This window comes from Hippoglossus stenolepis, chromosome 3 (assembly GCF_022539355.2).
Source record: "Hippoglossus stenolepis isolate QCI-W04-F060 chromosome 3, HSTE1.2, whole genome shotgun sequence".
NCBI lineage: Eukaryota > Metazoa > Chordata > Actinopteri > Pleuronectiformes > Pleuronectidae > Hippoglossus > Hippoglossus stenolepis.
This window is the reverse complement of record NC_061485.1, coordinates 16,887,221-16,909,500: the sequence shown is the minus strand read 5'-3', so window position 1 is coordinate 16,909,500 and position 22,280 is coordinate 16,887,221. Positions and strand designations below refer to the sequence as shown.

Below are 22,280 nucleotides of genomic sequence, written 5' to 3'. Positions count from 1 at the left end.
ATCTGATAAAGACACGTTTGCTTGACAAGTTTTTTTAAAAACAGAATTATTCATAAAGATGTTTACTTAAATCGTACCTTCTTAAGCACTGTGGCCACAAAGACTCGCATGTTGACCTTGAACCAGGCAATCCCTATCTTAATGCGGGCGACTGCGAGCTGGAGGTTGTTGGGCTCCCCATCATCATCTGTTGCGGCGAGGTTGTCGGCACTGAATGAACTCAGCAGCAAGGCCAGGAACAGGTTCAGTACCTTGGGGAAAACCACCAAACAAGCTGAAACACTCGCAGTTTAAAGATGGACGACATGACAGCTCTCCAAAAGTAAAGCCAAAGCGACTCGATCGCCACCCGTATCCAAGACATTTTAGCTTCATTTTTGTACAAAGGGAGGAAGTCGGCCCTGTCGTCCATCTTCATATAAAGCCATTGCTGTAAATAGATGGTTCACAATTGGGACACTATAATTTACTAGTATTTTATCTGGGAAATATTTGTCTTTTCTTACCACCAGGTTTCCGATGACCATGACCATCATGAAGACAGTGAGACACATGGTCTGTCCTGCCACCTCCATACAGTCCCACATGGTCTCAATCCACTCGCCACACAACACTCTGAACACAATCAGGAAGGAGTGGAAGAAGTCATGCATGTGCCAGCGAGGCAGCTTACAGTCCTCCGCGATCTTACACACACAGTCCTTGTAACTTTTTCCAAAGAGCTGCATGCCCACCACGGCGAAGATGAAGACGATGATGGCCAGCACCAGGGTCAGATTACCCAGAGCTCCCACAGAGTTACCGATGATCTTGATGAGCATGTTGAGGGTGGGCCACGATTTGGCCAATTTGAACACTCGTAACTATGACAGAAATAGGAAACATGAGTATTACAAAGTTATTCATATTAGAAAAGTGACAAAAATGATGTGACTATGAATTGCCTCAAAATGCTTTGATTTCAGCATCTCTGACAAGGAGGTTATGTTTTTCCCTCTGTCTATATATTTGTTTGTATTTTGGGGGATTTCCATGGGACTTAGTAGGAGGATGGGACATGGGCCAGGAGAGAAAACATGACATTTTGCCACAGATCCCGACAAAAGGTCCAGGAATTTTTACAATCGGAGAAAAGCACCAAGTTAAAAATCTCTTATGTTACTATGAGAAGTGTAAAAAAACGTTTTGGTTCACTATGAAACTGTGGCAGGTCAAATTAGAACATGGCGGGCCACAAGATTCTAGATAATTAATGGGAAATACTGAATAAACAAAAAAATCTCATGATGGTTAACATGTTATGGGAGCTCTTCCAAAGAAATATATATAATATATACACGATGCAGCATCATGCAAAAAAATGTTTTTAAGCCGAGGCTTTCATTTCTCATCAATTATATGACCTGTGCATAACGGATATAACAGGTAATCTGATGTTAACATTCTGTCTCTTAGCTTTCTCACTTACCAATCGGAAGGATCGGAGCACTGACAGACCTTCCACATCCGCCAGACCTAGCTCCACTAAACTCAGAGTCACGATGAAGCCATCAAAGCAGTTCCAGCCTTCTTGAAAGTAGTAGTAGGGATCCATGGCAACCAGTTTGGCAAACATCTCGCCAGCAAAAATGCCTGTGAAAACCTGTAGACCCACACAGAAGTTCCCATTGAGTTTTAATGGATCTTCACAAATTTGGGATTTAATTTACTATTTCCCCACACAATTCAATGTAATTAAACATCTAAGGAAATTATGTGACTAAATATAAACTTGAGCCAGTTGCTGGCCCTCGCGGTGGCGACATCTCACTTGAATTTCTACCCCACCAACTTTCAATGGAACATTTTGTGCCGACCATGGTGACCACAGGTAACAAGGGTCAGTTTCTAGAGAGGGTGTCTTAGAAACGGCGACCACATCCAAGGAAGGCAGGAGGCATGCAAATAACCCACTCCCCATCATCCCTGCATGTGGACCTAGGCAAAATTTCCAGCCCCTTCTCATGCCCCTAGTACACCCAGTGTGGACCACCCTGCAGACCTATCATATTATTCCAGCCCCAGAGACAGTGTACCAGAACAAAGTATCTAAAACAATGTGATAACATTGGGATTTGGGATTCGTTATTGCTACTAGACAGTAACAGTATCTGACCAAAAGTCTTTTTATGCTTCAAATTATTGTAAAGATTTCCAATAATACTGGCATAATGGCCCTAAAGGCAAACATAGAGGAACCTGAGAATTAAAAAAAAAATTTGATTCTAAAGGAGGAATTGCAAAAAGCAGTTTGCTTACGTTGCATTTTGTTTGATGTAGTACTGATTAAGGACAAAAGATTTGACTGAAAGCTCTTTTGACAGGGCAAGGTCACAGAGCAATGGCACCGTGTTCCAGCAGAGCTTGTATGGAGCTGTCGTGCTGTGATCGTTTCCCATATTGTCCACCTAATCATTCCTCTGACTTCAGTTCCTGTTTCACCCCTGACTGCATGCCAATATCAGTGATCTCATTTCCTGTCTCAGCACTGACACTGGGCCAATACTGCTGACCTCAGGCAGCTGTGCTACACTGATGTGTGACAGTGAGGGTGGAGCTAAACAGCCGCTGTACATCTGGTTAATATGTACTTCGCCAAAACAGTCCTGTGCAGTCAGTGACAAACCTGATTATCATCACTGCTATGTTTTTGTGTGCACGTGTGGTCATCATTTGGAAAGAGTTGAGTCGAGTTGAGGTAAGCAGGATGCAACGGAAGCAGCAGAGTGACCTGAGTAGGGGCGATGGGAGTTTGGGGCGCAGGCTGGCTGGCTGCATTAAAATGGAACTAAATCTTTAATGAGACCCCATCAGAGTCCTATATCCACTATGTGTGCGTATACTTAAGTGCACATACCAAATGATGCATTGATGTATTGGTTTGAGGTTATGTAGGTGGGGCTAACTGAACCTGCAATGCCTCTGTAACTCCTGAGAGAGATGATGAGCTTCAAGGCATGAAAGTTTACGAAAACAACAGCAGTGGTGCAGTGAGCGACAAAACAGGAGCTTCGGATTCTCACCAGGTTACCAACGGACAGAACCCCCTCAAATTGTTCAGTCATGGGGTAGTGCTCCATGGCCATGAAGAGGGTATTGAGGACAATGCAGATGGTGATGGCGAGGTCCACAAATGGGTCCATGACAATCAAGTAGACAATGTGCTTGATCTTCAGCCACATGGGAAAGCACTCCCAGATGAGGAAGACGTTGGCGAACTTGTACCAACAGGGAGGACACTTCCTCTGAGACTCCTCCAACTCTGCAGGAGGAGATGAAGAAGAAAGGAAACCAAAATGAATGAGAAAACCAAAAAACGATTCGAGTAAGTCTCTACAGTAACAAAAGCAAAAATATTTTTCCAGTTTTTTTACCTCCACCAAGGAGGTCATGTTTTCCCCCCTGTTTGATTGTTGGTTGCTTTGTTTACACAAAAACTACGCGACGGAAACTTGGAGGATCAAACCCATTAAATTTGTGGGATTTTTTTTTCACTTTCTTTAACATTGTGAGATAGCATGTCTTTAGACATTTTCATTGATTTCGTCGAGAATATTTCATCTTAATCTTGATTTGATATGAAAAAAAAATCACTGATATTTATGAATTTATAGAATTTGATCCAAATAAAAATCTGAATCCTGTGAATTTAAATGTAGTTTCAAAAGGGGACCATTGGACCTTTGTGGAGGTATGCACTCACTGAGGGCTATTCTAGATGTGTCTAGTTTACTCCCTAAGTTTTCTAGTGAGTAGCAGACACGATCTGTATCCGGATGTCTTGTCTGCATAAAGAAAATGTCAGTATTTACAGTAAGAAGTACTGTGTTCTCTAAACCTCAGCTCGACTGAGCTGCAGTAACTCTAAAAAATAAATACAACTTGTATAAATCAACCAACAAGAAGCAGACAAAAGCTGAGAGTTTGTTCATGTCAGTAAACTGATTTGAAGAAGAAAAGGAAAACATGTGTTCTGTAAGTACCCTCTAATAGTGTGTTGGTGACCACACTCATCTGACTGTTGGCCCGGTCCTTTCCTTTGAACGAGGAGTTGAGCTGATCCACAGAGACCATGAGAGAGCCAGATTGCTTCTTCTTAATCTCCACGTCTGTAGTCTGTACTCAGAGAAAGACATGATGTCAGTCAGAGATAGTACTCACATAAATAAACAAACACGCATTAAACTCATGCTCGCAGGGTTTCTAAATGATAAATAATGCCCTTGGTTTACTCAGAAAATAAAAAACCTTGTATGATAAACACAGCTCTTCATATCAGATTATCTCATCTATTTTACCTCTAAATTATGTGAAATGTTTCAACCTCATACTGCAAATTCTCAAAGAGGTGCCTTAATTTATCACTAGTGAGGTCTTCACTAAATTCTAATATTTGAGATGAGACATTTTTCAAATTACAATTACATTATTTATTTTTTATACATGTTACTGTATTAACATTAAAACTTATTTTGGCTTTTATTTGAGAATTCACAATGCACTTTTCAAACCCTCCATTGTGTACTCTATAAGATAACTGCAACACTAAATTGCATGCATTGGCATGCATGTCAAAAACAGAGGGAACTATAAAACATAATTTGCCGCTACACCATGCTACATTTTAAGAGGTAAAAAAGATAAAAGCAGGTATATTGGTTGAGGATTAAAGAGGGATCTACCATGCTAGCTGCAATGAGGAGAAATATTGTTATAGAAATAAAAAAAAAGTTTAATATTTGTTGCTGCACCGTCCAAGGGCTCAGGAGCAAGGGGATAAATTGGGACAAGAAGGAAAGATAGGGAGGCAAGAAGGGAGTTAAAGTAAAAGAAGAAAAGAAAAATTAGAAAAAGATAGAAAGAAGTATGAGTATGGAAAGTCATTAAGAATGGAAAAAAGAACTAAATAGTGAGTATTTATTCCTGTCAAATTTTTCAATAGTCTAGTGACAGGATTGTTAAGGTAGGTTGGAATCATATTGCATTATTATTAGATATTAATCAAAGATAATCATGATGCTAGTGAGGCAGTGAGTTTGTGGATAGTGTTTCAGCTGCTTAGTGCTGTTATAAAAGGAGCAGCACACACAGGGAATTAGAGTCAAGGTTGAAGTGTGAGCATAAGAATTTGGATATCGGGTAGGAGAAAGGAGTTACTGAGTTTAGGGAAAAGAGGAACAAGAGTCAAGGGGAGGAGGTTGTGAAGGAAAAGCTGCAGAGACCAGGGCCACCACCATCATGCCTATACTGTATTGGTGTCCCATGGACGTCCTTACACTGTCATCAGTGGCTGCCTTATCTATTTTCACCTCAGGCAGAAGCCGTCTGCCGGGCCCAGGTCCTATGAGAGACACCACGCCATTGCAGTCCACTGTGCTGTTCCTCTTCCCTCCAGAGTGGGGTGCCAGTGGGTGGATGCGCGATGAGCCTTGGCTGTAACCACTATAGCTGTTGCGGCGGTAAGGGATAAACAGGGAGCCCCGACGGTCTTCGCTCTCCTCAACTGTACTATGCTCATCATCCGCAAACTCGTTCTCTGAGCCCATGTCCTTGGAACGGCCTTTGAAGCTGAAGATGCTGCTGCGGCTGTTGTGGCGTGACATAAAGGGCGAGCCTGGGATGCTCAGTAGTGACTGAAGTGAGAGAGATGGGTGCAGAGAAAGAGAAGAAGGAGTTACTACACACAACAGAAGTTGATTGTCGTGTAAATCTTAAGCAAATATGAAATATGTCACATAAAGGCAGAAAACATGACAATTTAAATTTCATTATCTTTTAACAAAGTAAAATACAATTTTAACTTATCTAATTGACACACAATATGACTATATCATTGCAATATATTGTAAAATTTAAATGAAACACAATTAAAGTTCTAATGATTTTATAAATGTATTATTTTCCTTATCATGCAGCTGGACAGCAAAGCTGCAGCACAACGCGTGTAACAGTGAGTAAAGTGTGTAACATTGTGAGCGTTGAGTGAGAAAGGACTAGAGGAGCCATTCGAGACATCACATATGCAGCATAAGGAGCCATAATAGCTGCGACTCAAGGGAGGTTTCCTTTACTATTACCATCGCCACTTCACCTAGGAGCTGCTGGGACAGGAGTGCAGCAGTACACTGGCAGGCTTGGAGGAGGATATTTACCACCAATTTCAAGTTGAGAATGCTAAGATTCCAAGACGTGTAGGGTAGCAACTTATCAGGGAGCCACAGGTGAATGCTTATAGCTCAATACCGCACAAGCTCGTCCAGTTTCACTTAACAAAAACCATGTCATCAGCAGAGCCAAAGACGTTATTGCTGAGTACAGCTTAAGAATGAACTTGCCTCTGGATTTGTTTCACCACTCTGGTACAAGATCAAGGTCAAAATTATAACTGGGTGCACCATCAATGACACCTTGTTCTCTGTGGTGATGAACAAGCTTGTGGAGTTTTACGGAGGACCTGACAGCCACTACAGATCCCATACCAGGCTGTAGCTAAATGGTGCAGGGACTCAAGAGGCCGTTGAGACAGACCTACATAAGCTTTAAACCAGCTATATTCTAAACTTTCAAACAGAAGAAACAAAAGATTGAGTAGTTGTTCTGCTGGGCTGCCCCATGATTCCAACCGTAACTGAGAGGCCAGTAAAAAGCATAGGTCAGGTTTTTGACTGCCCATTTAGGGCCTCAACATCCATCTTATCCTGTGGGCATTCCTGGTGTACAAAAGGTCATTCTAAACCACAGAGGCCTTTGGTGAGCACTTACCTCCAAAGATTGCACTTTACCAAAATAACAACAAGCTAAAGCAGCCATTCAAATTCCAGTTGCCAAGCACAAGAGAACAGCTGAAATGTTGAAATGCAAAGTACCAAGAGGTGTTCCAGGAAGTAGAGTCATAGATTTATCACAGCAGACATGGATATTTCCCAACTTACAATTTCAATTTGGTGTCAATGATACAACAGTTGGCCATTTTGAAAATGGAGATACATTCTAAAAAGACAGGTGATCTGAGATAAGCTGTGCCACTGCATCAAATTCCTAATCCAGGCAGTGTATGATGTGCTTCTCAAACAGTAAGACCTCCACAAATGACTGCAAAGTACAGTCACAAACAGTGTGCATGGAAAGTGGAATCCTGGAACATATTGTGAGCTACTGCCTCAATGACCTGACTGAGGGACGATAGAGCTGGATTTACGACCACATCTTGAAGATCATTTCCCAACCTATGAGTGTGGATATAGACTGAAGCAAAAAGGCCTGCCCCTTCAAGCATACTATCATTTATTTCAGAGCCTGGGAAATTCCACTGGAATCCTGGCCTATGCAAAGGACTGGCAGATGGTGGAGAGGTAGGCTCAAGTTCACCCAGCACACTTTGATCACAGCTGAGAGACCAAACATCATTCTCTGGTCTGAAGCCACCAAACAAATGATCTTGCTGAAGCTGGTCATCCTTTTGGCAGGATGTTTGGAGTCTTTGAAAGGAAATAAGAACTTGAATTCAGGGGTTTCAAAGCCCAATCTCTAAAACTCATAACATCCTAATCATGGAAAAAGAGAGGAGAATAAGAGCAATTGGCGACACTACTGAAGCAGCAGAAAGAGCCTCAAGATGGGTTTGGCTCAAGAGAGGAGGACAAGGGGAGGATTTAGTCGATTTTCCTTCTAAACACAAGCTAAGCTTGGTTACCTGGACAGGATCTATGATGCTGAAAGACAAGAAGCATCTCCAGGATTCCAGGAACATCACTATTAAGGTGTCCAAGAGCAGGGATAGTTGTATTTACACATGCTAAGTCAAACGTTTTGTATTTACTTTATAGTTTTTTCTTGCTAATTGTACCTGGTTCATGATGGATGTCTTTCTCCCCAGCCGGCTTCCGGGGAAACGAATGGTGCTTTTCTTGCTCCCATCATCTGACTCAGACTTAACAACCTTTTCACTGTCTCCCTTCTCTTTATCTTGCTCTTTCTGACGCCATTTCTTTTTGCGATTGCGACGTTCCTTGGCGCTCTTGGAGCTCAGCTTGGAAACCTCAGAGGAGCTGCGGGACAAGTGCCCCCCTCCTTCATCCTCCAACGCAGCCTCAGACACAGTGCCTGCAGATGTCGCCATGGCAGCCGCCTGAGGAAAGAACGTGGCACATGACAATCATACATTTTGAAAATTGGGTAAATGTATATGATTTAGATAGAACGAGACCTACCTGTGTTTCCTCCTGCTGCCTCTTCAGCTGCTCAAGCATTGCCTTGAATTCGGCCTCTTTTTGCTCCGCCTCCTCAATAGTGGCCTGGTTCTGCTCCTCATAAGCCATGGCCACCACAGCCAAGATGAGATTCACCAGGTAGAAGGACCCCACGAAGATGACAAGCACAAAGAAGATCATGTAGGTCTTCCCTGCAGCTCGCAGAGTCTGACAAACAGAAACAGACAAATCAATGAGCATGAATCAGAGATTTAGAGCAATTTTACAGAGAAATTTGTCCAACTGAAAAATAAATGCAATGCATCTCCGTAAAACCTGACTTTTTCTCTACAGTAATTTTGTATTTATTCAGAGATTGTATGTATATGTTCATTGCATCAGCAATGCTGGTCCTTCCATATCCAGTTCATGGTTATCTCCAGGAATGAATGCTAGAATTCTCACTTTTCACACACTTAGTCATTCTATCGCACACACATTCTTCTACATCTATCTTAGTGAGGACACTCAATGGCATAATGCATTCCCTTGCCCCTTACCCTAACCATCATGACTAAATACCTGACCCCAAGCATTATCCTAACCCTTATCTAAACCTAATTCTAACTCTAACCCTAAAATAAAGTCTTAACATTCAAACAGCCCTTTGAAAATGTGAGGACCAGCCAAACGTCATTACTTTCCAAAATGTCCAAAAAGGTACATGCTCAAAATGGTCCTCACAAAGATATAAGTACAAGTACACTCACACACACAGATACATACAAAGAGAAGGAGAGAGGGAAGAACAGTGTTTGGCCAAAATGAAGTGAATTTATTGTGGTGGTGCAGGTCTGTAAGAGTAATGAAATGCTAGTGTTGTGTGCAGAGAGGATTAGGGTTAGGTGTTAAAGAAGACATTAAAATATATGATAATGTTTCAGTATTCCCTTAAAAACACATTTGACAGAGAATATGACTGTTCTAAAGGTCATTTCATAAAACATTTTTTTTTAATTCAATACAATTGACCCAATTATTTCCCCCCTAAATGAAATATGAACATAACTCTAGTGGCTAGTCGCACAGTTGTGGCTACAGAATGTCTGAACAGCTGCCCTTGCTTTGCTTTTATTCAGAGGGCAAATTAACTGAGGGGGGAGCTGCTGGAAGGCACTTTTGCTGATTCATTCAGGTATTAGAGTGACGATGTATACATTTTTTATGATGAAGTGAGGACAAAAATCATTAGTACTGCTTAGCGAGTGTTTTAAATCTATGGGTAGCTGTGGAGGAGTAGAGAGGTTTTTCTAAAACAGGTGCAAGAAAGGTCAAAGCTTCATCCATATAGGTCAAAGTGTGAAAAAAGTCAGTCCTTGCTTTTTGCTTCCTCTGGACATTTGTATGTCAATTTGAGACTGAAGAGAAGAGACATAAGAATTCAGGAAAACCAAGCTTTACCAGCATGTAAAGATTTTCCCAGAAGTCCTGGGTCATGAGGCGAAAAAGGGTGAGGAAAGCCCATCCGAAGCTGTCAAAGCTGGTGTAGCCGTAGTTGGGGTTCACTCCGGCTTTCATACATGTAAATCCCTCTGGGCAATTTCTGAAAGGAGCACAGTTAACAAATGACTGAAGTGTGTCATTTCAGCACTGACAGATATATACATATTTCTGACAAGTTCCAATAGTAACATGAAAATAAGATTGAACAAAGTCTTGATAGGCCTAAGTGTGTTTTATCTTTGTAGTTATTTTGCTTGTGCAGTCATGTTTACAGGCCATGCACAGTAATAGTAGGAGGGTATTGATAAGCCACACCTTAATATTTCATTACCCTTTCAAAAGCAAGAAAGTGTAGCCCATAAATTATGAATGCAAGTTTGACTGCTTACGTATGTGTATGTTTATGCAAACAGTCTCAATATAGTAAATACAGTATAATGTCATTATTTTTATTTTTGAAATGCCAGAAAAGGCCAAAATGTGCAAAAAAGTTCCATGCCTGAATATTGGCCTCTTTAATGACTTAATCTACATCATCTGCCTTTGTTTGTCTGTTAGTTAGCAGGATACACAAAAAATCATAGTCACTGTTTTCATGGATGTTGACATAAAAAACAGGCGCATACTTAGGGCCATTCTAGTTAGGGGTTTTCTTTTTTACTTCTGTTTTCAACTCTATCCATTGGACTGTTTGTTTGTCAGTTGTTTTGTTTGATTGTCAGCAGGATTACGCAAAAACTAAAGAATGGATTTACAAGAAACTTGATTAACCTTAGTTGGGTCATTTGGGCGAGTTTGTCTGGTGTTGAAAAAATTGAAAACCCCTGGTAACATACTGATATTGTGTGTAAGTGCATCACAAGACATCTGAATGACCAACGGACATTTTTTAGACACCTGCAGACCATACATATGGAGGCATGAAAATAGTGAGAGGAGCACTGACTTACCCTGAGTCAGAACTATTTCCACATATTAGAGCATCAATCTGACCGTGGAGGAAGTAGAAATTTTCTGTGGGGAAGTAAAGAGAACACACAAAACCATACAAAGAGAAAGTAATTGCACACAAGCATATACAACTACATTTATGTAGTTATATGAAACTAGTTTAATTAAATGGGAAAGTAATCTCTCACTTTTATCCATGACGTATGTGCCCCAGTCAAAGCCCCTGCTGCCATTTGGCAGGTACTGCTCAGTCATGTTGATTGGCCAGTTTACACATTTGTTTCGCAGGTTACCCATGAACAGCTGCAATCCAATCAAAGCGAAGACTCCGAGACAGAATACTGTCAGGATCATCACGTCGGACAACTTCTTCACAGATTGGACAAGAGCGCCCACAATGGTCTTCAGACCTGTCAATTAATGTACAATAAACACATGTACACAAACACGCACACACAAATGTGCACGAATGCACATATATAAGAACAGCAAACTCACATACACGCGCACACACACACACACACACAGAGGTAGACCAATAAAAAGACTGGCAACTAGTGGCACTGCAAAATTTACAAAAACTGTTTTGTTTAACAGCCGCAGTTCGGAGCTGACTCAAGTCAGAACTATATAAAATGACACAAAAATGACAGCAGTGGACTAAAATAAAGGCAGTGTCTCACAGTGTCACAATGATGATGATCAAAGTAGTTGTAATGAATCAGCTTTGATCATGTCATATCATAATGTGTCTTATCCAATCATATTGGGTCGTATTTTAACGCGAACTATCAAATCGTATCTCAAAAAACTATAGTCCTTTTTCTTTAATTTCTATAGAATTATGTAATTGCTACATAAACCACCATTGAACCGAAACAACACGATAAACCCCCAGTAGAGAGAAGAAACCCTGCGAAAAATTTGGAATTTTGTGCCATCTAAACATAAATAATGTAGGCTCTGGGTAATAACAGTGCGGCCAGTCCTTTAAGGTTATAAAAAACTCTGTGTGTTTGTGTGTGTGTGTGTGTGAGTGTTTGTGCGCTTTAGGGCTTAATATCTGCTGTCATGCTGGGAGGAAGAGAAACACGTTGTTCTGCATCTCCATGTTTCCTGGAAGGAGAAACTGTCTCTTCTTTCCTTTGCTGATGTTCTTGCTGTTGACTTCCATTGTTTCTCGCCATGCTCACTTTGATAGGTCTTTGATTAATATTACTAATCACGAGTACTACTTTTTTGAAATGCATAGTGCTCCCATGCCATTAAACTACTGTCTTGTGTTTATGTTTTCATAATTACTGTAATAGAGTCAAAGAAATATGACTGTATAGCTAGTGTCATTAGAAAGTCAAAAATCTCTCTGTGAATAAAAGTAAAGTTTATTAATTTTGGATGGATCAAAAGAGAGCTGCAGATTATTGGTAGAATTTAGAAGCTAGACAATTGCACTACTCGAATCGACAGTAGTATTTGCTAAATATAATTCTCTTTCTCTTATTTCTTTTGTAAGCACCACTTGACTGTTTTCAGTTTTACCATTGACTGACATGCACCAACCCACATGTCAGCGATCCCTCACTTAACTTGTTCTTGTTTTCCCGGTTTTAAAGTGGACTTTGCATCAGCATGGTTTCACAGTCCGAGTCGAATGTGGTGAGAGACTGAATCGGGCTAAAAATGGGACTCATATAGTGTTAGTGTGTTTTCTTGCATAATCCGTTTGTGTGATATTTGGGGCATTAATTGAACATTGCGCAAATATGCAATTAATATATGCAATTAATAGTAGACCAAACACATACAGTAGAGATCAGATCATCACTGACACTGACTCTTTAAGAGTAGATACTGTGGGTTAAGGGAACATTAAACTATTTTCTCAATCAGATTCACTAGGACTAAGGGACCTACACATAAATATATCTTCTCGTGAAAATATCAACGATTTTGGTTGTGTCATTTGGGAGCTTTCTGTTTTGCTTTTTTTTCTCTACATGATTTGGACGAGGTTTCACCAGAATTTTTTTTTTATCTAAATCTGATCACAGTTTTTGAGTAGTTTGCAAACTACAAAGTCCTAAAACAGAAAATTATTTAATTATTAGTTTTAAAAATGAGCTTTTCCTTATACCTTTAAATTTAGTTGTTGGTCGTTCATCATGATTCAAGACGGATTTTAAACCTAGTTTCTAGAGGTTTTAGAATAAGATTTGAGCCTATGACACTAAGTTGTAACTCCAAACTCACGAGCACTCGATTTTAGAAAAAACTATTTTTCAACATGATATTAATATATTATTTTTAGAAAGTAGCCTATATGTCACTGTAAAAATACAAAAGTTAATTGTTTACAACACCACAACAAAGACCACAACAGACACTGCAGCTATTCGGGACGTTTCCATCAGAAAGAACCATTTTCATGAAATTGAAAGTTGTTGACTTTATATAATTGCAAAATTATTATTACTCCAGCTGCATGTAGCATCCATCCGAAGAAGATAAACTGTATCATGAGATTAAGATTTCCCTTTAACCCTTGTGTTCATCTGTGGAAACATCCCTGACTATAACCACAGTTATTAATTTTACTGCATCCAACAAATCAAACAAACACGCAGCCTTACAAACAGCAAGCAGCCAGAACTGGGCTCAGTCGAGGGAGCGGGAGGTGAGGAGGAGAAAGAGAGGACAGGCGAGGAAGAGTAGGCGGTTGGGAGGGGCAATGAGAGGTGGCATGCAGGTCATTTAAACGCCAAGGCTGAAGGAAGTGACTCTGCGTCAGCATCACTTGTCTGTGAACCATGATGGGGACTTTGCTTTAACATGAAGGACCGCTCCCATCCCGTCGCCACTTTCTCTCACTCTGTCAGTGCTGGGCGAGCCCTCAGGCTGGTTTAGCCAAGAGCACAACTGAGCACTACATGCTGGAGGGTGACTTTACTCTAGTGTACTGTACTAGTATGTATTGAGAGTGAGCATATGTGTATATGCACTGACATACAGTGACTTCATAGTTTCTACACAACTGTCTAAGTTATGTGTCTTGTTTCACAACCATTTTGAGTTTATCTAATGTTCAAGCGAATGTATTAACGTATTTGACTGTGTTGGCTATAAATCCTATTAATATATGAGCAGAATTTAGCTTATATATGATATTTATCTAATCATGTTTCCCTTACTCTCACAGGATGGAGAAAGATCTTCAAATATAAGAAAAAGAAGTAATGAAAAGAGTCATTTTACAACTAAAAGAAAAACAAAAATCCAGGAGAAAAGCCCCTTAAAAGCCAAACTTGTAAAAGCATCTGTCTCAAAGCTTCATGCAGCATCAGTGTGTTGTCATTAGGCTTGGCAGTCTTAGGAAATTTTAAAGTCTTAAGAAATATGAAGGCAGTGTCATAAACTCTGACAAATTGGATCAGTGTATGAAATAAAGGTGAATGCAAACCAGTTGTAATAGTTCTCATGATCATGTTTGTTTTACTTAACCCTGTATGTCAACACCTTGGAAATAATATTTTAATTCAATGTAAAGCATTAATAATAGTAATGCTTTACATTGAATAGAAATGTACAGAAAGACAGTTGTTGTCTAACATACCAGCTGTCCATGGGTCATGTGAGCCCACACTACCAATAGACTGCTAAGCCTATCAAAAATGTATTGCTACCATTTTTGATCGTCATAAAACAAAAGTAAAAAGGTAGAAATTCTGAAACTTAGTCTATAAAAAAAGAATAACAATATGAAAGTGATAGTAATAAAGACGGCTAACAGCTAAAGTAAGCTCAGCCTTAGTGTTTAAATGGGAGTCTCACCTGGAATGACAGAAATTGTTTTCAATGCTCGGAGAACCCTGAACGTTCTCAGCGCCGAGACATTCCCAAGGTCCACAAACTCTGTTACATATCTGCAACAAGGTAGGATGACACACAATACAGAACCCCATGACACACAACAAACACAGTAACGACACGCACACACGCACGCATGAGCGCGCACGAGCACGACACCAGCACCACCATCGAAGACCAGGAGGGGACACCACGGTGAGAGAGAGAGCGCCTGTCCGACCAGTGGGAAGAGAGCGAAGGAGGAAGAGGAGAGGAGAAGGACTGAAACAAAACCACACCCAACATCAACCCCGTGACATCGCCCGCCCGCAAACACAGAACACCTGGACTGTCTTACCTGGGATAACTGAAATTGTTTTCAAAGCCCTCAGAACCCTGAACGTACGCAGAGCTGACACATTGCCTAGGTTTACAAACTCTGTTATATACCTGCAAGGTGGATCAGATACAGTTACTCAGCAGCCGTCCCACACACAGGAAAGAAAGAATAGATAGTTACATAGTATTTCAATGAGCATCATGAGGGTGGTATGATGTAAGGATGTGGAGTCAAGGTGCTGTAGGCAATTTCTGTTTCCAAGCTTTTGCAACATTACCCAAATTATTAAATTCAATGTTCTCAGGTCAAAATGTCAAAGATCTTAATAGCAAGTAATAACGAGGACTTACTTATAGCCTATAATCTGCAAACAGCAGGAGGGGATCAACTTCATATCCAAAGAGAAGATGACATCAAACTAAATATTGGCATTGAAATAAACTTGGATAAGAGACTTGAAAGCCAAGGCATTGTCACCTTGTGACAAAATATATGTGACAAATCAGTGACTGTGAGACTGAGCTCACAAAGTTGTGCCAAAGGTAAAAATTAGTTTGTCTATAGTTGCCCCCAACTGCTGAGTGGAGATTAGACAGAGTTGCCTCTTCACCGTTTATATTTGTTGCTGTATATCACATATATATTGTATATATCTCCAGATTTGCCCACAGCAGCTCTAAGATAGTAAAGTTCTGTCTTTGTCTTTGTTCTGATAAAATAGAACCATCATGTGTTTCACTGTTAAAACCACTGCAGCTGACTGCAGATAACACACTGCAGGTTGTACTTAGAAGATTAAATCAAATGGCAAACATTTGACCATAAGGTTGTGTTATGATACCCACTCCATAATGAAATATACACGTTAATCACAAAACTGACCAAACTGACTATTACTAAAATGTCTAATGTCAGAAGATTAATTGCCTTCTGAATTCTGAGAATAAATAAGTGTTCATGTACTCTGATTTCCACAAACAATCCCACAATGCATTACAGCACTTTTAATAGATGCAAAAATGAACAAAACCTTGATTGCCTGCTCCTTCTAGTAAGCAATTACCTGTCTATAATAAGGAAGAAGTGAATGAGTGAATGAGGGAGTGATCTTGACGTCAGACTCATCTGACAGCAGATCATTTAATTCACCATATTAGTATGAGCACAGCTGTCACAGCAGTTTTATGATGACTTTGTTTCACTGATGCGTCTGATAAGCCAGCAGGTGTTAACACACCTAAATGGAGTGCATGTGTTTTTGTGCAGTGAGGAAGCTCTGTTTGCATGTGAGATTCATCATGAAATGTTAAATGTCATATTTTTATTTGTCATGTTCATTTCTTGCTCTGACTGCAGTGCTCTTTACATTTGACCATAGGCGTCTATGTACATTCTAATAATGAGTTTAAATACTTACGCCATTGAGATGACCATGAAATCCAGCCAGTTCCATGGGTCTCGGAGAAAGGTGAACCCATCTATACAGAAGCCTCGGGCCACAATTTTTGTGAGTGACTCAAACGTATAGATCCCCGTGAAGGTATACCTTAAAAAAAAGAAAGAAGACAGTAAATAGTGACAGACACATGAAACAAGCACATGATAGCTGAGGAGGAAGTATGTACGTGTACTTACTCTACTTGTTTAGACCACTCCGGAGGATCACTAAATGTCATGAATATACAGTTGGTCAAAATCGTACACATGATGATCATGCTGAATAACGTGAGAAGACAAGTTAAGGAAAGTCTGGACAGTGTCTCCGACATTTAAAACAATTCTAATAAAGCAACAACTAAAACAAAATTCTAATACTAGAGCCCGACCAATTTAGCAGTTGGCTGATATTGGTCGATATGAGCCACAGATATACTGTATCAGTAACGGTGTTTATGTTTGCTGATATGAAAATTAGAATAAACAATGCCGTTCTATTTGTGTTTTCTTTTTATCTATGGAATAAAGTTTATGGTTGAACTGTAAAATGTCAAACTTCAACTACATTTCAGTGTCATAAGGACATCTTAGGAATCATTCCCAAGTATTTAAATATATATATCTGCTGGGGTGGATCCACTTACTAACAATCAATATTACAATTTCTTAAGGTTTTTTGAAGAACATAATGTGACAATTTTCAAAATATAAAAAAATGTTTTGCATCAGAAATACATAATTGGCCTCTATTTGTAAATTGTGGCCCCTTAATGAAAAATCCAAGACCCGCCATTGTTTATCTGCCAATATATCATATCAGAAATGTTTAACACCCTAATATCGGCATCGGTCCCCAAAGGAATCTGTGTCGGTCGAGCTCTATTGAAGACTAAAGTAAAGCCCTAAGGAAGAGGGCTGAGAGAAGACAATGACTTAGTGCTGACAGAGCATTGGCTTCACTTACTATTCACTGGAAACGATATAAACAGAAAATAACAAGCAATATGTAAATACCACAACATCTTTTTTAGTCACAGTAAAACATAGAAAATAGATCACTTGAAAGGATATGAATGTATCAAAATCTTAATAGCTATTCGCCTAAGTAGATTAAAAGGGCTTAAGATGTACACAGAGGGCGTGGCACTGAAGCGGAAGATTGTTTTCCCTTTGTTTATGACTATAAATGTCTGTGGAGAGAGAGAGAAAGAGAGAGAAAGACAGTTAGATCATTTAAAGAATCAATTACATGTCACATACGGTTCCTTAGATGGTCTGAAAACCTTTTGTGCCTCCTTATTTTAACCAGAGGAAGAGATGAGTGTAACTTGGCTGCTGATTGGCTGATGTGAGTCCTGAGCTCACCTCTGAGTCATGAGGCATTGCTGCATTGGTTTCAGCTATAACAAAGCTGGTTCTCACAATACAGGTGATTCTGAAATTCATCAGAATGCAGCATTTTGATTTGAGTCCTCGCGGCGTTGTCACTTCATCCGTTTCATAAAGAGACCCCAGTGAGTAAAGAACTTCTGACCTTAAACTAGCACATAGGAGGAACACAGTAGTAAAAAGATAGAGGATTACACAAGGGCACAAAGTCAGAGGAAGCAAGGGCACAGACACCGCTCCCTCCTGTGGGGCCAGTCACTAATGAGCACAGTCAACACCTCTGTCCTGGTTGCATCAGACCAAGCCTCTGCCTCGGCCCGGCGTGCTTTCCAGTACTACGGTAGCTGCGTGAGCCGCCTCAGGAGCAGCAGACAGGCGCACACATGGGAAGCTCTCTCCTCTCCACGGGCCAAATGACTCTCTTCTCCCCAAGTTTAAAGCTCTTACTGGAAGAGAACCGCAAATGCTGACATCGATCAGGGGCAGATCTGCTGACTCTCAGGCTCTCAACAACCACTCCCCACCCATAAACAGCGCCGGGCCAAGTGAGGCTGTGCACTGGGGTGAGGCAGCAGCGTGTTTTCTTTGTGCACATCAATAGGCGCTTGTGGATGTTTGTGCACGATTTTGGACACAAACAATGCAGGGTCAGAATGAGAAGTATAAGCATTTTACAAACACACAAGTGGGTTACTTTACATTCACAACCTCTGTTAGTCCCAATTTCTTTAAAGGCATCTCGGTTAAAAGCTGGTTCCCAGACAGATGATAAATGTGCGGTTTGGATGAGAATCTGTGAGTGAGTCCTTCCTCACCCCATCCTCTCATCACACACTATTGCATTTAGATCTTTTGCATTTAACTTTAAGTGATAGACAGTTTGTGTAGATGTTGATGTTCTGTGAACTGACAAAGAAACATATGCACTATGTGCATGTAAGCATTGATAAATGATAACAATAACAACTGACAAATGATGAACGACAACTTGATGGTGCAGAGAACACACTTATAATAAAGCCAATTGGTCTTTAGTATACACATGACATCAGCTAACGAGAAAAATACACACTCCACGAGTTTGCGGTTCTCGCCACGGGAAACACTAGGAAGAATTGTTGAGGCGACCATCAGTGTCCAGAGACAAGTGGTGTCCTGAAATCTAATTAAAGTAAAAATAGCGTCCACAATGTGGGGGAAGACAAAATGTATTCTCTCCACCAGAGGACTCCTCTCACTCTCCTTCCCTCTTTGTTTCTTTCTGCATACAGAGCATCTACTTGAAATATCCTCTCACTGTTTTCCTATCACTCAGAGAAAATCATTTTCTTGAGAACTGTAACAGGACGTCATAATGTGATTAAGACCTATACATACATATACATACATAATGAGACTAATGAGACCAAGGTCAGAATACTCCACATGTCTTAATTTAATTATTGCTTATTCTGAGTATGCTCTTTTTCGTGTAAAGTTAATAAGAAAAATGCTGTTTACATCACACTTATTCCGATTATTGTCTTAATCTGGTTAATATCTAAATACTGGTAGCCACATACGTCAGAAGTTCCTTATGTGGATTTGTAAAGGCTTTTGAAGTTTTCAGAGATCAGGACATTGCATTCCTGCATGTGTGTGCTTTGTGCCTATTGAGTCTGGGTTTTGAAGTCGGTCATCCTCTTCACCAAACGGAAATTCACAATTTTCCCCAAAGATTCTCAATTTAACAACATAGAGGCATCAGAAAGTCAATGACTTGAGTCAATTTGGAGACAGAAAATGTGTTGATGGAAACCTGACACAGTTACAAGAAGGAATGCATATGTCTGACAATTGACTCCACAATCGATCAATGGATTCATCTTATAAAATACTAATTTCATGAATTTGCTCAATTGTTATGGGCTATTTTCACAGCACACTTTTTAATAATAAGGTAAATAAAGTAACTTAAAACAAGATGTAATATTGCTAAAAATATGAATGACTAAACAGAACAATAGAAGAGGAAGCTACAGTGAGTTGGATTAATGAGGAGCTGCAGGCAGTACGTGCTTATTGTAATTTGGATGAACTCAAAACTCCACGTAATTGATGTAAGCAGCATCTTTGCTGTTGTATAGAAAACCACTCACTCCAATCACATGATCAAACACCCACAGGAACACAATTCAAACATAATATTGTTGCTTGATACATTCTTCACAATAAACACCACAAATAACTTCCCCAAACTAATTCATTTCCCAGAGGCACAATGTAAAATGTTTGACAGACAGTGAATTGGTGACAATACATTCACCGTCTTTGAATTCAAAGTCTTAATTTCCACAACACATTTCGATTGCATATCGACCATGTTTGGGAAGCTCACTTTGAAGAACTGCGTAAATATAATCATATTGACTTGATGGATCACGAGACACTCTATATGTAACACAAAGGATGTTAAAGGCCTTCACACACAGTGCATAAAGATGCACAGCTACACTCCTCACTATAACTACACCTACACAACTCAGCAGAGTGAGCTTCAAGCCTTATTTGCTGCAAAGCAGGAGAAATGTTCCTAATTCTCCACAGAGCTTTAAAGAAAAAGGCACATATGCAAGAAATCTGGAGGCAGAATGCAGCTCCAAGGACAGTGTGTGTGTGCGTGTGTGTGCGTGTGTGTGCGTGTGTGTGTGTGTGTGTGTGTGTGTGTGTGTGTGTGTGTGTGTGTGTGTGTGTGTGTGTGTGTGTGTGTGTGTGTGTGTGTGTGTGTGTGTGTGTGTAGCAGCTGATATGAAGAGGGGCTTGCAGGGGTATGGGACAGCAGCAGAGGGAGGCGAAGAGAGAGAGAGAGAGAGAGAGAGAGAGAGCGAGATGAGGGGTGGAGGGAGTGATGCAGAACAGAAAGCCAGAGAGCTGCAGAGGAGAGGGAGGGAGCCAAACCTGAGATGGATGGTGGGAGGACTGGGGAGGCATGCAGCAGCAGAGAGAGAGAAACTGAGAATGAGATGATGAGGGAGATGTAAGTAGGTAAACAGGGTGTAATCATGGGGGTTCTCTTCCCCTAATACTCCTTGCAGGACCCCAGCCTGACAGGTCTGATACTGCACGTAACTGACTCTATATCCGGTCTTTCTCAGCTGCAGACCTTTTAGGAGACTGCAATAATGAATGTTATAACAATTAGTTGATTAAGAGATTAGATTGTGTTTTTATGAGGAAGAATCCGTCTTTTCTCTGATTTTCTATATGGTTGCAAATTAAATATTGTAGGTTTTTGAACTATAGGTTGAACAAAAAAAGACACTATCAACAATCAATAAATGAATGAACAGTTGTTAAATCTAGGGTTGGTAATCCTGGAAAAGCCAGCAAGAGCCGGCAGCAGGACTGTAAATGACCTTCATAACATCATAACATATGATTTTAAATGAAATCCTATTTGGATTTAAACGTCTCTTTGCACAACAATAGACAACGTTACACACAGATTAGCTGGATTTCAGCCTGTTCTGTTATGATCACCTGGTTTCGGACTGAGTGCATTTCACAGAGAAGCAAAAATATCTAAACTTCCCCGTTGTCTACTGTTAAACTTTGATGATTTGTAAAAAAAAACTCAGTAGCAGTAGCTTTAGTTTTATTTCTGTACCTGAAACATAAATTTATAAGCTTCTGCAGTAAGAAATGTTCACTAATGTCTCACCTAAAAGACTGCAAACTAATGTCCCTGCAAATTACACCACACTAAGTGAAAATAAATGCATCATCACCACTTTTTTTTCGACCTGTATGTTGTGCTGCAAAACCCTGCTTTCCCCACCCCTCATTCTTTACACCAACCTGGCTCTAGCAGTGAAAGCACACTCAACCCCCTCCACCCCGTCCCTTCCTCATTGAGCCTCAGTACAGGAGGATGCTGTGTCATCATAGACTGAGGACTCAGACAGAGCACTAAAGCCTGGCCCTCGCTCTAATTTACTACACCCTGAAAAAAAAGAGTGCCGGAAAGGAAGGGGGGTGGGGGTGGGGGGGGGGAGGGGGAGCAGAGCCGTGTCAGAGACAGAGACAGAGATGGTGGGATGGGGACATAATGCAATGGTATGTGCAGTGCTACATGCCGAGATCCAGATTTGACTTCTGCATTAGCCATGAGCTCCCCTGGTGCACTCCCTAACAGCTGCAGGAGCCGGAAAACAACAGCCTGGTTTTCTGCACACTCCAGATACAAGATGCGAAATGCCACCGTCAGGAGGAGAATGAAGCTTTTGCATCGTCAAAACCTGAACGTTGTTCAAACTTCTTTTTTCCACCATACTGTTGTACAACAGCCTATTCAAGCTGAATCATCTTAACACTATTTCATTGTATTATATATAACACACAAACGCTGCAGCAGCTAAAACACAAGTAGGCCTTCCTTCCATCCATCCATCCATCCATCCATCCATCCATCCATCCATCCATCCATCCATCCATCCATCATCCGCCCTGCTCTTCCTGTGTGACTACAGCACCTTTAACATTGCCTAATCACATCAGACATTTGAAAAGCCCAGGCAGTCCTCTCCCCATCACAGGGGAAAACAAGAACT

General features: G+C 40.5%; 1 protein-coding gene across 8 annotated transcripts in view; it reads right to left on the bottom strand.

The window, feature by feature from the left end:
- scn8ab (sodium channel, voltage gated, type VIII, alpha subunit b) overlaps positions 1-22,280 on the bottom strand; it is a 47,414-nt gene that overhangs the window by 17,039 nt on the left and 8,095 nt on the right. For 3 of the 8 annotated variants that reach the window (XM_035151632.1, XM_035151633.1, XM_047339259.1), the window contains exons 3-17: positions 17,374-17,492; positions 16,501-16,590; positions 16,283-16,411; positions 14,511-14,602; positions 10,871-11,092; positions 10,682-10,745; positions 9,690-9,831; positions 8,250-8,456; positions 7,886-8,167; positions 5,316-5,672; positions 4,023-4,155; positions 3,063-3,301; positions 1,469-1,642; positions 507-863; positions 78-251 (exon numbers count right to left, since the gene is read on the bottom strand). In XM_035151632.1, the coding sequence (XP_035007523.1) occupies positions 78-251; positions 507-863; positions 1,469-1,642; positions 3,063-3,301; positions 4,023-4,155; positions 5,316-5,672; positions 7,886-8,167; positions 8,250-8,456; positions 9,690-9,831; positions 10,682-10,745; positions 10,871-11,092; positions 14,511-14,602; positions 16,283-16,411; positions 16,501-16,590; positions 17,374-17,492 (2,781 nt within the window). Of the gene's footprint in view, positions 1-77; positions 252-506; positions 864-1,468; positions 1,643-3,062; positions 3,302-4,022; positions 4,156-5,315; positions 5,673-7,885; positions 8,168-8,249; positions 8,457-9,689; positions 9,832-10,681; positions 10,746-10,870; positions 11,093-14,510; positions 14,603-14,883; positions 14,976-16,282; positions 16,412-16,500; positions 16,591-17,373; positions 17,493-22,280 lie in introns of all 8 variants that reach the window. The other 5 variants (XM_047339258.1, XM_047339261.1, XM_047339260.1 and 2 more) reach the window with 3 other exon arrangements.